Source organism: Trachurus japonicus, chromosome 3, assembly GCF_045865225.1.
Source record: "Trachurus japonicus isolate A0001 chromosome 3, Traja_1.0".
In the NCBI taxonomy this organism is placed as follows: Eukaryota; Metazoa; Chordata; class Actinopteri; order Carangiformes; family Carangidae; genus Trachurus; species Trachurus japonicus.
In genome coordinates this window covers 4,198,674-4,215,762 of record NC_140909.1, presented here as the reverse complement: position 1 = coordinate 4,215,762, position 17,089 = coordinate 4,198,674, and the positions used below count along the sequence as shown (strand labels likewise).

At 39.0% G+C, this 17,089-nt stretch overlaps 1 protein-coding gene across 1 annotated transcript in view; it reads right to left on the bottom strand.

The window, feature by feature from the left end:
• The window catches only part of pla2r1 (phospholipase A2 receptor 1), a 42,181-nt gene that overhangs the window by 4,888 nt on the left and 20,204 nt on the right, over positions 1 to 17,089 (bottom strand). The window contains exons 16-26 of the mRNA XM_085805421.1: positions 17,000 to 17,035; positions 15,622 to 15,782; positions 13,671 to 13,735; positions 11,694 to 11,785; positions 10,884 to 11,020; positions 9,000 to 9,117; positions 8,103 to 8,242; positions 7,021 to 7,162; positions 6,122 to 6,357; positions 2,724 to 2,904; positions 2,077 to 2,211 (exon numbers count right to left, since the gene is read on the bottom strand). Coding sequence (XP_085661547.1) covers positions 2,077 to 2,211; positions 2,724 to 2,904; positions 6,122 to 6,357; positions 7,021 to 7,162; positions 8,103 to 8,242; positions 9,000 to 9,117; positions 10,884 to 11,020; positions 11,694 to 11,785; positions 13,671 to 13,735; positions 15,622 to 15,782; positions 17,000 to 17,035 — 1,443 coding nt within the window. The remainder of the gene's footprint in view (positions 1 to 2,076; positions 2,212 to 2,723; positions 2,905 to 6,121; positions 6,358 to 7,020; positions 7,163 to 8,102; positions 8,243 to 8,999; positions 9,118 to 10,883; positions 11,021 to 11,693; positions 11,786 to 13,670; positions 13,736 to 15,621; positions 15,783 to 16,999; positions 17,036 to 17,089) is intronic.

The window sequence follows — 17,089 nt, the reverse complement described above, 5'->3', positions numbered from 1 at the left end:
TATATTTGATTTTACACATTCATAGTGTTTTGACATTTACTGATACATAATAATCGTGATAATCGTAATACCGTGATTATTTATCTGACAATAATTGTACCTAGAAATTCTGTAATCGTGACATCCCTATACCCGAGTAAGGAAAACGAATTTGATTGGTCGTTATCGAGCGGGCGGGATATTCAAAGTTTGGGGCGAGACCGAGCTCCGTGTGTGTGTGTGTGTGTGTCTCAGACGTTTGATTGACGGATGACGGATCCAATATCAGTGGCTGATGAATCGTGAGCAGGTTGACGTATAATCCGTGCGCCTGCATTATCCAATGCGAAAAAAAAATTACACACTTTCATCCCGGCTTTACTCAAAAATAGAATTTTGCACAAAGTTTGGTCTACATCGTCTGATAGATGAGTTATTACACTAACTTTATGACCCAGCCTGGGCTCAAATTCAGTTTTCTTTTCTGTACAGCTCTAATGTTTATTTCCTGCAGCCACTAAACTGTCGGAGGAATTTTAATGTTTGTTTTATCAACTTCCTTCCGTGTCATTTCTAACTAACTAAGAGCTGAACCAGATGAGCTGATCTGAGCAGCTCCTGTGTTTCTCCTGCAGAGGGAGTATTTATTCCATGTGGCAGATGAGAGCAGACAATTCTTCCACTTTTCTTATTTTCCTACTTTCTAATCATAACGACGTCATCGTCATCTGCACAAAACAGGACACAGGAATGTTTGGAAACACCTCTAACATGTGTGTTTTATCTGACTTCCTGGAGTCAAGTTAATCTCATTTATATAAAATCATCTCCAGATACTTTACAAAAAGAGAAGATGTAGAGTTTCTCCTCATGATAATATTTACATTTAGAGACCCAACAAGAGCAAAGTGCACATGGCAACAGAAGAAACAAGAGCAAAACCAGACTCAGAGTCCTGCCTCCACCATGACCATCAGAAACATCAAACTAAATGAACAGTACTTATTTATTTTCAATTGTTCTGATTTACTATGTACTATATATACAGCTCTGGAAAAAAATAAGAAACAGCTCAAAATTTCTCTTAATAAATCAGCTTCTCTACATGTTTGGCAGCCGTTGTCTATTGTCTATTACATTTCAACACAAGCTCAACTCACTCTACTTACACTCTACTGAGCCAAATCATATTTAATGGAGATTATAAAAACCACTGCTGCTTACTAAAATAAATGGTCGGAGATATTCTGGACATTACCACTGCACTGCTCCACCGTTTATTTTGGTAAAGAAATCATCACAACAAGCACAAAGTGTTAGTTTCTCTCTGTGATGGGATAGTAATGTCTTTCTGGGATGTTTCAGAGTTAAAAACACAAAGTTTCTACTGTTTCTACTCTACACTATATGAGTTCAGTGGTGTCTCTAAGGATTCCAGTCATGTACCAGAGATATTTGATTGTTTTTTGAGTGTTTGTTGTGGTTGAAAGAATTGCCCCCATGGGTTAGCGTTGTGGCTATCCCTAACTCCGGTTTTTTGCTCCCCCCAACACTGGGTGACCATCAGGACACCGATTTAGGGGTCAAAAATGACCGGAATTCTCCTTTAACATGTCCTATAGAGATCTTAGTTAAAATCCATATCTTCCCACTCACTCTTTAAAAAGCAGCTAAAAAAACATCTTAATCTTTCATGAAAATTCCATATATTACATACAGTCACTTCCCACCCTCTCCATTGCCCTACATCCTTATTGTATGCCTCTCTACAATTTCAACCCCTATATATATATAAATATGAATATTTTGCACTTTATTTCCATTGACTCTACTTGTTATTAATTGCTCTATAACATCAGTTATGTATGCACTTCATTTCCTTCTTTTTCAATGTTCATTTGTTGTAATTATTGAAAGAGGTGGAACTCATTGGGCTTTGTTCTCTCCTTGCACCACTGAGTTTAAATGTGTGCTAAATAAAAAACTAAACTAAACTAAAACCTTAAACCTAAACCTAAAAGTGGATGTGAGGAAATACAATATAATAAAGAATAAGAAGACACGGTCGTCAATAACTAGACCTGAGTAACCGCTCACCTTTCTGCCTGCAGTATTCCCTCGACTCCTCAAAAGTGAGTTTCTGCACCACGGGCTCAAAGTTGTAGCAGCCGGATCCAAACTTCACCCAGGTGGAGGGACACACCACCTCGTAGGAGACGAAGGGTTTACTACCTGTGAGACGCAGCAGGACACAAGGTTGTTTTAATATTGTCACGACGATGAGCGAACAGAGACGCAGACAGATGCATTGTGGGAGAGTGCACTGCAAAAACTCAAAATCTTACCAAGAATATTTGTCTCATTTCTAGTCAAAACAAATCTCATTCTACTTAAAATAAGACTCATCACATTAAAAAGCAGCTTGTTTTTAGACACTTTTTACTTCTTTCAAGCAGATTTTCACTTGAAATAAGTAGAAAAATCTGATAGTGGAGCAAGTTTTTCTTTCTTATTACAAACACAAAAAACTTGCTTTCACTGGCAGATTTTTCAACTTATGTCAAGTGAAAATTAGTTTGAAACAAGTGAAAATGATCTAAAAACAAGTTAATTTTTAAGGTGATGAGTCTTATTTTAAGTGGAAAGAGATTAGTTTTGACTAGAAATTAGACATTTTGACAAGAAATAAGACAGATATTCTTGGAGAGATGTTGAGTTTTTGCAGTGTGTGGTGTGGGACTGACTCGGGGGGGCGACGTGACACAGCGCTCCGGGCAGCAGAGCTTCACAGTCGGCTCTCCGCCAGCCGCCGCTCACGTCCATGTACACACACTCCCCCGCCACCAAGTCGTCGTCGTCGTCCGCCGCGTCCCAGTGTGTGTAGACGGTGTCGCTGCCGTCCGACCACTGGTAGTTGACGCCGCTCTGGAGAGGAAACGGTCACCGAGGTGTCAGTCCACAACCAACACAACCAACACAATATCTACTCATAGTAATAATTATAATAAAAGCTATTAGTGGAGAATTAGTGGTAACAGTATTTGCAGTTTGCAGCAGCAGCAGTGGATGTGTAATTAGGGTTGCAATTTGGAAACTTTCCATGGGAATTAACGGGAATATATGGGAATAAACTGAAATAAAACCGAAATTTACAAAATTGAAGGTCGGCCCTTAAAGGATAATTACCGTTTTTTACAATCTGGACCTTATTTCTATCATAAAATCCGATCATTTCCTCCCCCAGATAACTTTGGTGTCATTCCAAGTGGTTGTGATGAAATGAGCTCCAGTCGAGAGGCGGGTATATCCGTATAATGGAGTCTACAGGGCAGCAGAATGCAGCCTCTAAATAACACATTATCTGCAGAGAAACTCCTTCATTTCACCAAGATTTAGTTCTGATAGGCTAGTGCTATTCCCCTCTGAGTCCGGGGTTAGCTGTTATCAACATCCGGGGTCTGTAGGTTGACCTACTGACCTCTGACCTGGATGATGTCATCTCTGAGCGCCGCCCGGCTCATTCTGATTCTGCTTCAGCATTCGGGTCCATGTTTATCTCAACTAGCCGGAGCTTTAGTGAGTCCAGGTTGAGGAGAGGAAGCCTGTGGAAGCTGAACTTCATCCAGCTGCTCATTTTGTTCTGACAAGTCACAAACACGCAGAAACGAACCGTAGCATTAGCGCTAGCAACAAGCTCAGAGATGACATCATCCAGGTCAGAGGTCAGTAGGTCAACCTACAGACCCCGGATGTTGATAACAGCTAACCCCGGACTCAGAGGGGAATAGCACTAGCCTATCAGAACTAAATATTGGTGAAATGAAGGAGTTTCTCTGCAGATAATGTGTTATTTAGAGGCTGCATTGCGCTGCCCCGTGTTCTCGCATTATACGGATATACGCGCCTCTCGGCTGGATCTAATTGTGTCGGAACAACTTGTTATCTGGGTGAGTAAATTATCGTATTTTATGCTAGAAATAAGGTCCAGATTGTAAAAAACGGTAATTATCCTTTAACAGGGAACTTAAATATAGTTGGGGAAAACATATTGTAGCATAATCTTGGCTAAAACAACCAGATTTAATGCAAGTACACTTGAATATCTATGCTTTTCCTCAATCACATGCACGCAGTGGAACATTCATTCAACATGTTTTTGTTGTTCGGTAAAAGAATTGATTGTTCATACAATAATTAAAACTTGATAAAGTTCTACTCACAAATAAATCTGTTGAAATGTCATGTTTTTTTTAATTGTATTATTTTGCATGGATGTCTGCTTATGACAAAACAAAATATTTACATTTATGTTTGGATATGATACAATTATCCCTAATATCCAGTTAATTCCCATGAATTCCCAATAATTCCCATAAATTTACTGGAAATTTTCCGCCCCTTTGCAACCCCATGTGTAATATTGTCTATTGTAATATTGTATTTTTGGGGTCTTTCCATCAGTGTGCCTCATGCTTTAGTCAGAGGGAGCGGTGGTTATGACTCTGACTCACCAGACACACTCACTTTTCCCTGGTGTGACGATGATCAAGCAACATGAGTCCAAGCAGCAATAATCATTAAACTACAGGAGTTAGTGTGACTGCATTAATGAGAAAGACAGGACAGAGGTTCATGTTCATGCAGCGGAAAGAAGACAAGAGATAAACAAAGAAAACTAAGGAAACAGAGAGAGAAAGAGGGAGAGGATCAGTGCAGCTCTTTCTCTCCATGACTAAGACATTCCAGCGATACTTGAATCCAAATGTTCAGGCTCTGACTGTCTGTCTGTCTGTCTGTCTGTCTGCTGGGAAAATACCTCGACATGCAGAAATATCCTAAACACATGTGAGAAGGATAACTCTGAACTCTCCTTCTGTGCTGTGTAGACACAAAAGGAACTAAAGGAAACACATCAGGTAGCTGTTTTAGAGCCTTGCATACATGTGAATCTACTCTGTTAATCTTCAAAAATGTCCATTTTTAGAAACAGATCGCATCACAAAAAACGAAGACATTCAGTCAAATATCATGATAGTCCAGTATTGTACATCTACATGAGGCTGTGTGAAGGGAAACCGATGCCACCTTTGCCAGTTTTTAAGATGCTGACATGCACAATAAAAGGTTTGTTTTTTTTTTTACAGTAAGTGCACCTCTTGCATGCAGATGTGTAGGTATCTACAGTTCATGCTTACGCTGCGTTCGAGACAACCTGGAACTCGGGATTTTCCAACCTCCTACTGAAAAAGTGCAATTGAACCTAACGCCACCTCAAGTCGGAGAAAAAAAAAATCTACCCCAACTTTTCCGAGAATCATTTATCTAAAATTAATAAAATGCATTTATTTTTAACGCCAAAATACATTAAAACATTATGAAATATATACGATATAATATATAAGATTTACTACAGACAAACCTACTGCTGTTGTGGAACACAGTAAATTCATGTTCAGTTCAATTCAGTTCAATTCAATGTTTTAGTTACGTGAAGCAATTTGAATGCAAAGTTTGTCCCGGTCCAACATGTTTTTGGTTTTTCTGGCGTTGTGCGTCTCAAACGCTTCAAAGTCTGAAATCTGAGTTTTTCAACTGGGAGATTCTGAGTTGTATCGAACGCAGCATCATTAACCAATATTCAAGAAAGTTTTGGGAAATACATTTGTCTGCTTTCTTGCTGAATGTTATATATATGTTTATATTCATAATATGCATAATATAATCTACAGCCAGTAGAAAATCAACTTATCTCTGCATTAAGACTAGCAGCAGCAGGAACAAATGATAAAACGTCCTTTTTTTTATTAACACTTATTTACAGCTGATTGTAGGCAGGTTAGGGTTAGGGTTAGGGATTTGTAGTTCCTTCTGTTTCCAGTCATAATGCTAAACTAAGATAATCTCACCTGCTGCTGACTGTGGTTTATATTTTAATCATACTGTCAATCTTTAAAAAAGAAAAAAAGTGTATTTCCCAAAATATCAAATGATTTCTTGAAGCACAAACTGTACAAAAGCAAACACACTTAATGCACCAAGCTAACACACACACACACACACACACACACACACACACAGACACACACAGTAGACAGCAGTGCAGAATGAAAACAGTGCATATAGCATGAGAGAGGATACATACGTCTTGACTATACAGTCCGATCCAGTGGGGGACTGCCAATCTATTGACAAGGACAGTAAGGAAAGCCTGGTGGTAGGCATCTGTAACGCTCACTAGGTCAGAATCATTCTCTATGCACAAATGCAGCGCGTCGTACCAGCTCATGTTGCCGGACACAACCTTGTAGCTGCGCGTCCTGTACTCAATATTGTCGGGGAGGGGGTGGTGATAGGAGTGGGTGGGGGGTTTGGATGTGTCTGCAACGAGAGGAGGAGAAAGAAAGAAGAAGGAGAAGACAGAGGAGAGAAGAGGAGTGACATTGATCGCTGATTCAAAATGCTGTGGGACTTTTAATGGAAGATTGATCGTCTGTCACACATAAACACTCACGCAATCGCAATTCAACTTTTTTTTGACTCGCTCACAGTTAGAAAATTGATTTCACTTTGTCCTAAAGTCGAGTCGATCGTATGAACATTTTAACGGACAGATATGAGAGTGATTTAAAAAAAGTCAATTTACAGAAATGCTGAATTTTCAATTTATGGTCAATGATAAAAGCCATTGATCGTATTTTTAATCAAACAAAGTAAAACCACATGAACAGATAGAAAACTGTGATGCTCATGCAAACTCTGTTTTACTACTCCTGCCCTAATAAACATAATTTTTAATTATTTCAAACAATCGGGTGAAAGGATCTACAGCTTTAAAGTGTTTAATGATGCTTACGCAGTATTTCTAGTTTAGTATTTATCTTAGTTCATCATCTAATAGCACTTAATGCTCCACATCAAGGTTAATTGACTTTTATTATAAAAGAGTTTAGCACAGACAAGCTGAAAACCTTCACAGAGACAATGAATGAATGAATCAAATAAAAAAATAAAAACCAGAGAGAGTGACAGTCGGGATCTCACCTTGAGGTTTTTGACAAACAAATCCATACCCACTCTCGCTGCACTTCTCATCGTACCACTTCCCCGTCAGGTGGAAGTTGTGGTTGTTGGACAGAACGGCACAAAGTGGCTCGTCAGCAAATCCACTGAGCCACTCGTCCTCCTGCAGCAGGTGAAGACAAAACCTTTCACTACAGAGCAACAGCTGCAGCTTGTACAGGTGAAACTGTTTGTTCACATTTTTACTGCACAGAACCTGGAATGTGATTTTTTTAATGCAAGGAGCACAAAATTGGAGGAATTATTATCTTGAAGAAGTAGACAAAGTTGGATAAATACAAATTAGGGCTGATAGCTATTAAAAACATATACAGAGTACAGTAGATATCAATTACTTTGTCAGATTTTGGGACTCAAGTCATGATTTCATTGTGATTTTTATGAGTTTTTGTACAAGAAAACTATGATTCCTTAAAGGAATAGTTCACCAAAAAATGAAATTAGTGCCTCACCCTCATGCTGATGAATACTCCGGAGTAGTTTTTTACTCCTCAAAGTGCATCTGGAGACCCGGGAGGCCGGTTCGTAGTCCAACCAAAACTTTATATAAGAAAAATATAGGGCCCGACATAAAACTACACAAAAACCATTTAATATTCCTCCTTACTGCTCATCCACTGCAATCCAAGTGTCCTGAAGGGAGATAGTCCAGAGTTTACTGGAAACAACCTCATTTTTACAGCCTAAAAAGACTTGCCTCGATGACATTGTTTCGGGTAAACTGTGTGGAGGAATATTAAATGGTTTTTGTGTAGTTTTATGGACGTTTTTGTGTCAGGCATATAAAGTTTTGGTTGGACTACGAACCGGCCTCCCGGGTCTCCAGATGCACTTTGAGGAATAACAAACTACTCCGTCCGGAGTATTCATCAGCATGAGGGTGAGTCACTAATGACTGAATTTCATTTTTTTTTATTCCTTTAACATCTGGAGAATCTGATTAGAAGGCCGGAGCTGCGATGCAAAATAATGTTGTAACTTGTGAGCACAAATGACTACAGTACATACAGTACATTTAAGTGTGTGTTTGTGTGAGGTCTCACAGTGAGGTAGCTCTTCGGTTCGATGGGAGACCAGTTGGTGTAACTGACTGGTCTCCCATTGGTCCATTTCATCGTGTCCTCGTCCCGAAGGCCGATCCACACCCCGACAGAGCTGCCCTGGAGCAGCATGGTGATGTAGGCTGCAGGGGATGATGATGATGATGATGGCAGAATTAAAAACAAATAAACCAACAGAGAAAATGCTTCTAATACGACTTAAAGGGGTAGTTCAGCATTTTCTCAAATTGGCCCATTGCCATAATCCCTATAGTCATAGCAGCAGGTTCGTTACCTTTAATTGTCGGTGCAAGCTATTTTTAGAACGGCGGAGCAGAGCTGTGAGCTGCTCAGAGCTACGCTACGGAGGCTCATTATGGGATTTCTTGGTTTCCCTCATCATCAAACTCATCAAATACACAATCCAACAACTCCACAACGCTCTGGTGGACAAGTTGTGAGCTGCACATTCACCACGCTATGAGATAATAACACAACGTTACCACACAGAGTTGTTTTAGAGGGAAATTCATGTAAAACCACTGATGCACGTTGCCTTCAGGGACAGTTTTTCATCATCAGTCTCTGTATTTCCCTCTACAACAACTCTGTGTGGTAACGTTGTGTTATTATCTCATAGCGTGGTGAATGTGCAGCTCACAACTTGTCCACCAGAGCGTTGTGGAGTTGTTGGATTGTGTATTTGATGAGTTTGATGAGGGTTAAGGTTAGGGTTAGCTCTGAGTAGTTCACGGCTCTGCTCCGCCGTTCTAAAAACAGCTTGCACCGACAATTAAAGGTAACGAACCTACTGCTATGACTATAGGGATTATGACAATGGGCCAATTTGCCAAAATGTTGAACTATCCCTTTAACATATGAAACTCTGTCCTTCGTTACCTTGTTCAATCTCGTCTTCAATGGAAACCAACGAGCCTTCGAATGAGGAGCAGATGGACTGAGCATCTTTCCAGCTCTTTCCCTCCTTTGGGCTGCCAGGGAGGTGAAGCAGGAGGCACTGCCAACACACACACACACACACACACACACACACACACACACACACACACACACACACACACACACACACATGAATATCACATTGTGGAAAATTATAATCCACCTCTCCACAGCCGGACTTGAGTGTAACAGGATTCAAAGTAGGAGGAAGAATCTGAGACGAGAGTTCAGCTTCTTATGATTAAATCTGAGCGCGACAGGTGAAGACATGAACTTCTTCTCTCTTCATAGTTTGAAATGTTTTTGTTTAATTGAACCTAAACTTTAAAGCAGCTGTTTGTCACTTGTAGTTTCTAGTTTTAGAGCAGTTTCACTCTGTGAAGAAAGGGACAAACTCCCATCGTTTCCTCTGCTCTGGTAAATAAACAGCTGCTGATGCTGCAGTAATGTTTGTATTTGTGCACCAGAGGATTGAGGTGTGACCTTGAACTGCAACGTTTCCAGTTTAACCACAAAACCTTGTGACCTTTGTTTCCTTTACTCCTGGTTTATATTCAAGAGACACACAGCTGTGACGTCCTCGGTCCAGTTTAACAAGCTTTAACATCTTTAACTGACTTTTCTTTCTGGTGAATAAACAGTAGCCTACATGAGATGATTTTACATCATAGTTTACAGATGGAAAATCATATTTTCCTAAAAGACTGATGCAAGAAATAATCAACATGATTTGATTTGAACATCACAGATATTTATTGTAATAGAAAACTCCCAGTGCAACGAGGTCTGTGCTCTTCACTGAGGTCGACTCAGCTTGAGCATCAGTCGGGGGTTCGACAACACAAACATCCTGCTTCAGTCCCAGAGGCAGCTGGGACGTCAGGTCAGAGAGAGTTAAAGGGATAGTTCACCCAAAATTCAAATGTCACTCATGATCTCCTCCCCCTCATGTGGACTAAGGGCTGGGAGAAGTTTCAGAGTCCTCCGTGGCTTCTCTGAGTTACAGGGGGTCTCGACGTAGCAGTGCATGTCCATATGACGGTTGCAAATGGATACCAACTGTCTTCGTAACAAAAAGACACACCAAAAAACATCCAGATACCTCCATGCTGCAGGCAAAGCAGTGAACTGAGACACTGGAAGCTTCCGCTACAAAACAAGCTTAAAATATAGATTTATTTAATTTTTTTCGGAACAATTTCTCATGTCGGGGCTTCAATACAAGAGGGACATTACAGACGAGCAGCATGGAGGTATTTGGATGTTTTTTGGTGTGTCTTTTTGTTACGAAGACAGTTGGTATCCATTTGCAACCGTCATATGGACATGCACTGCTACGCCGAGACCCCCTGTAACTCAGAGAAGCCACGGAGGACTCTGAAACTTCTCCCAGCCCTTAGTCCACATGAGGGGGAGGAGATGATGAGTGAAATTTGAATTTTGGGTGAACTATCCCTTTAAAGAGATTACAGTAACACTCAGTTTAATGGAAAGTGGATTTTTACGACACCACAACTGTGTTTTACTATGATGTGATTAACTCATGGGAGTCCGTGGTAGAAAGCTATGAATACATCCTGACGTCTGTGTGTGTTGCAAAACCAGTTTTCATTCAGTGAGTTTCTAATTAGAAAATGAGCCAGATGTTTCAGTTTACAGATGTTCACTCAGAGTGTGTTTGGGTTTCAGTGGTTAAAGTGCGGCTGACGCTCCGGCCACACCAGCTGATACACAAACACAGAGCGGCTTCACACGCTGCACAACATCCTTGTTTACGAAAATGAAGCAGTGTGTGTGTGTGTGTGTGTGTGTGTGTGTGTGAACCTTGTGTCCGAAGTACAGCCATTTCTCCGGACACCCCCCGATGTAGTGCGGCTCTCTGTGCGTCTCCACTGGAGACACAGTCTTCCTCTTGCACACGTAACCATGGAGATCGCTGCACTTCCTGGCCGACCACTTGCCTGCAACACGACACCACAACAATGAAAAACCCCAAAACCTCCAAAACCTCGACACACTTTCATGTCGCATGTGTTAAAATCTACTGTACCAGGGTTCCTACAGCTTAAGACAAGTTAAATTTAAGACTTTTTAAGACTTTTTTAAAGCCACTTGAAATGAAATTTAAGACCGACTTCATAATAAACACAAATGCAGAAAAAAGAAGAAAAAAACACCACATCAATTACATAGAGTTATAGGGACAATTTGACCCACTTTCCTATGTGATCCAAGGTAAAGTGACTGCTACATGAACATTGGATTGTGTCTCTTTCCAGCTGTCCTTTCAAAATAAATGCTTAAAAAGTCAGAAAAAACAAAAACAAAACAAAACACTGACTGGGGAGCTGGAGGCGGTGAGAGATTTAGCGGCCACTAACTTCTCTATGTCAGAATGTTACCAATTATTTGGAGATTTGTGACTAATTACAACCATAAAATACCACTTACCAAGTGTTAACATTTTCAAGACTTTTGAAAAATTGATTAAAGACATTTTAATGCCAATTAAGGCCTTGATTTTAGATTGATGAATTCAATGCCTTTTAAGACTTTTTAAGGATCCGTAAGAACCCTGTGTACAGTACAAGCATCATGCGTCTGTGTTTCTGCGTGTGCAGGTCGTGTTGTTACCTGTAGAAGACGACATGGTCACACACAACCCGTTCCTCCTGCCGCCGCCGTCGGCCCAGTTCTGAAAGTCCAGCATGGTTTTGTCGCGCCACCTGCAAACAGATATAAACATGAATGAGCCTGTTGATGCGTTTTCATCTATGCAATCTAACGCTGCGTGAGTCAGAGCCACAGTTTCACACACACCAGCAGCAGGCTGGTTGTGTTGGTGCAGGCAGGACGCTGACATCTTTACACTGCAAAAACTCTACATCTTTCCAAGAATATTTGTCTTATTTCTTGTCAAAATGTCTCATTTCTGGTCAAAACTAATCTCTTTCCACTTAAAATAAGACTCATCACCTAAAAATCAACGTGTTTTTAGATCATTTTCACTTGTTTCAAACTAATTTTCACTTGAAATAAGTAGAAAAGTTTTTTTGTGTGCATGTAATAAGAAAGAAAAACTTGCCCCACTATCAGATTATTTTAAGTGGAAATCTGCTTTAAAGAAGTAAAAAGTGTCTAAGCTACTTTTAATGTGATGAGTCTTATTTTAAGTAGAATGAGATTTGTTTTGACTGGAAATAAGACAAATATTCTTGGTGAGATTATGAATTTTTGCAGTGTAGTGCAGAAAAATAAAGTGCAATTACAATAAAACCTCAAATGCACAAAACAATGTGGAATGTGACTTTTCTGTTTGTCACATGTTTTTATATGAGGAAGGTTTCACTCCACAGATCTGATGCATCGTGTCATCATCCCTTCAGTTTTTGCTTTTACCGATGCACCAACTCATCCTCTGACTAAACACAACTTTTCTGCAATATTTCATCTTTTTGCACAATTTCTTGCAGCTACTGTATTACCGAGCACAAACCTAAAACACATGGATGTAAATGCATCTGTTGTCAACTGGCTCAGCTCTGATGTTCACTGTTGCAGCTGTTGCTTCTAATTCTCCCTCAATCTGTGAAAAGTTTTTTCACCAAATCTAAACTTTACAACCGTTTACAATCAGAGTCTCTGACCAAACTGTTGTTGTTTCTTCTTTATCTGTTGTTAGAACTTGCAACTTGTCATCAGTAGATGTGAAGCGCTTGTGTTGTGTTTATGTTGTGTTTGAGGCCACCGTGACACTAGAACAGGATTAAAACAACTTATCCTGATGTAAAAGCTCTTTACAGCAACACACAGGTTTTCTATTTGTTTGTTGCACAGATAAACAGAGTAGAAGCTCAGACAGTTGCATTTCTTTTTGCTTTTTTCATTTAATTGATATGTCCAAGCACAACAACACACCTCATTTTTAAATGATGTTTTAGCCCCTTTGCAATTTGCATTAGTATTATATCATTTTAAATTATGTATTGCACTCAAATTATGTAGCACAGTTTTTAACCAATGTCTAGGTTGCTCCTTTTTGCACTTGTAGTGTATATTCTATTGTTTTAGACATTGTAGGATACATTTTATCATATACTTCCTCTTGGTATCCTATTATCTCCCTTGTACATTTCCCTTTGGAGCATCCTGGCAAAACAATTTTCTTCAGAATGAATAAAGTTATATCTACCTATCTATCTTTATCAAAAATCCTGTGTATTAGCTCCCATCATGTTACATCTTTTTGTTTTTGGAGACATCTGCAGGTGGTTTTCTCATTATATTTGTAAATTATTTCCTCCTATAATCATTTGTTTCACATATTTAATTTCCATTGACTTGATTTTGTTTTCCCTTGAGACCTACAGTACACACAAAATTTGTAAAATGCAAGTCACCGTGCACATGGGATTATTTCCTCCTGCTCATTCTGACGTGTGTCACTATGAAAACAAGCGTCACCGGTGAACCATGCACACACACACACACACACACACACACACACACACACACACACACACACGCACACAGGATTCATTCATTTTTCTGCAGCTTGCACCATGTTTCACAACCATTTATGAGACAGAAATGAATCGGCTGCATACACACCTGACCTCCTCTCCAGGCTGACCCAGCGACAGGCCGATCCACCAGTCGGTCGGGCCGACGGAGAGCTGAGTGAAAAGAAAGAAGAAAAAGAAGAAAAAGAGCTTTTATTTTCTGTTTTCACCTCCTTCCTTTTACAGCCTCGTCCTCCGTGGACTTGAGCCTCTTTGACACGAGCAGCAGCCATTCAGCCGCTCTCCTTGGCCCCGTGCTTCACCTCTTTTCATCGCCTTGTTTTGTTTCCTTTTTTCTTTTTTATCCTCGACACCACAAGAGATTTCTTTAGTCTGGTCCAGGAGGCGGCGGCGGTGGCGGCGGCTGCCAAACACAAACACCGGCCGCTCTCTGAGTCCCAGTGTGCCGGGCCACTCGAGCATGAAAGAGTCGGCGTATGAGGAGAAGCTTCAGCTTTTCAGTCGGTGTCTGTAAACACTCGAGTTTGTATGAGGAGCAAAGTGGCCGTCAAACTGTTACAGGAGGGAAACACACTTTCTTTGTGTTCGTGCACGTGTACAGCACGTTTCTTTGGCTGTTTTTACTCCAGTGTGAAAAACTCAAGGAAAATAAACCAATAGGAAAATGCTGCTGGCATGATTTTGTATTATTTTTGGAGTATTTTATAAACTGAATGTCAGATTATCTCTTAAAATACTATTTATATTGCAAGTGATATTTTGTGCAATTTGAGTTTATTTTGTGTAATTAAATCAGTTATTTCTGTAATTTAAAATCAACTAAAACTATTGCTTGATTATTATTTTGTTAAGTAAAAAAAAATCCTGCTCAACTAAGAGCATTTTATAAAGACAGAAAAATATGCATTGCTTTACACAGTTAATTACTCAATGCAAGTTTAACTGCGATTCATGTCAATGCAAAGATCTGAGAGCAGCTGACAGAGAGATGTTGATATGATTCATTTTAAACTTTACATCTTTGACATTTGAATGTTTTATGGCCAATTTCTATTTTATTAAATAATTGTTCATATTCACTAAGCACATTTTATAAAGACAGAATAATATGCATTGTTGCTTTAAAAAAAAAGAAGAAAAAGCTATAAAACTGTAAATAAAATGCCAATAATCAATGTTCAGAAAATGTACACTCTTAATTAATTGATGCAAGTTTTAACTGTGATTCATGTCGGTGCAAAGATCTGAGTTGAATGTTTTCTGGCCAATTTTTCTTTTATACAATCATTGTATAAAAGAAAAATTGGCTGACATGAATCACAGTTAAAACTTGATTCATTCATTCATATTTTTAAATATTCTTCTCCCTCTCATTTTATTTACTCTCTGTCATCAGTTTTAAATGAACAGTTTGCTGTTTTAATGCTATATCCTTTAAACCTTAAAACTGTTAGCTCCTCCTACTCTCTCAATAAAAAAATGGTTTTAGCCAACTGATAAATTAAATCAAAAGAGCCGTGAAGCACCAGATTATTGTATTGTTTGTTTGTGTGTCTGTTTTATGTTTTGTTGTTTCTGTTTGGGACCTAATCTCTTGTTTTATCTATTTTATTTTGTTCTTTCTCTTCAGTGTTGTCGTCTATGTGCCTTAGTGTCTCTTCCTTGTTTTAAATCCATGTGTAGCTACTGTCTACCATCAAATAGGACCACAATGGAAACAAGCCTTTGGGATTTATTGTGTTTTTAATCCTTAATTAATTAATCCTCCTAATGTTGTTCAATAAAGTTTTCAATCAATCAATCAATCAAATTTTTGCATCTGTTTCCAACTGTTTTACTATTTACATTTGTTATCTTATCATCACTTTCTCCTCTGTCGAGCACTTTGACTTACACCTGAGCAGGAAGGAGGCCTGTTATACAAAGGTTTGATCGAATTGTGGTGAATTTCTGTGTGTGTGTGTGTGTGTGTGTGTGTGTGTGTGTGTGTGTGTGTGTGTGTGTGTGTGTGTGTGTGTGTGTGTGTGTGTGTGTCAGACCTGTCGTAGTCGCTCCTTGACGAAGTGCAGCTCCTCTCTGGAGTGGATGGACAGCAGGTGACCTCCCATCATCTGACAGGCCAGAGAAACGGCGTCCCAGTCAAACAGCTGCTTGGCCAGCAGGTACTCGGCTCCGCGGTGAAACACCCAGGGCTCGCTCTCTGAGGAGGAGGATAAGGATTATTATTATTATTATTATTTAATAAAGTCATTCCACAGTAAAATATTACAACATATGAACCCGTGGAAAGAGTTCTGTTCAGGTTGAACCGATGCAGCTCAGTGCAGCTCCAATAAACTGTTGAGTCTCTGAAGTCAGATACAGAAAAAAAACTCACAAAAAGGTAAAATTAGGTTTTGCACGTCCTGAGTTTACAAATGTAAAAGTGGTAGTGGAGCTCTAAGACGGAGAAAACCTGATAAAACATTAAGAAAACCATCAAATGCTAAGTTTTATGTCTCTTTTTTCCCCTTTTGTAGAGGTGTTTTATCATAAAAGGTGCACCTAGCATTCCTGTTCAAGGGAGTTTAGTTCTTATTTTGGATTTTATAGATTTCATCACTTACTGTATATACAGTATAGTATGGTAGAAGCACGAAACGTTCATTTCTGTATTATTTATGAAATCGCAAATATACAGTACTGCTGTGTGATTCATTTGTAATTTACAGATGAGTGAATGAAAATGGTTAATTGTTCATTGTTTAATAACCATTCAATCATTAAAAAACCTTAATAACAAGAGAACCGAGAAAAAAAGAGAAAAAAAAGTCAGCTGAGACATAGGCTCCAGCTCCCCCGTGACTCTAGTGCAGGATAAGCGGGATAGAAAATGAATGCACTGCAAAAACTCAAATATCTTACCAAGAATATTTGTCTTATTTCTAGTCAAAACAAATCTCATTCTACTTAAAATAAGACTCATCACATTAAAAAGCAGCTTGTTTTTAGACACTTTTTACTTCTTTCAAGCAGATTTTCACTTGAAATAAGTAGAAAAATCTGATAGTGGAGCAACTTTTTCTTCCTTATTACAAGCACAAAAAACTTGCTTTCACTGGGAGATTTTTCTACTTATTTCAAGTGAAAATTTGTTTGAAACAAGTGAAAATTATTTAAAAACAAGTTCATTTTTAGGTGATGAGTCTTATTTTAAGTGAAAAGAGTTTAGTTTAGACTAGAAATGAGACATTTTGACAAGAAATAGTTTTTGCAGTGTGAATGAATGATAAAAAAAAAACATTGGTAAAATAAAAAGTTAAGTGTAATATCAAACAAATATTGCTTTTTTATTTTATTTTATTTTTTTACATGTTTTCATTGAGTTATGTTTTTCAGCATCTTGTAAAAAGCAGTGAATTCAACAATCGGACTCACGCTCAGTGTACCAGTACGGCTTCTTCAGTTTATCACCTGCAACATGAAAACACAGGAGCTGGTTTAGTTCCAAGTCTAAGTCAGAGGTGA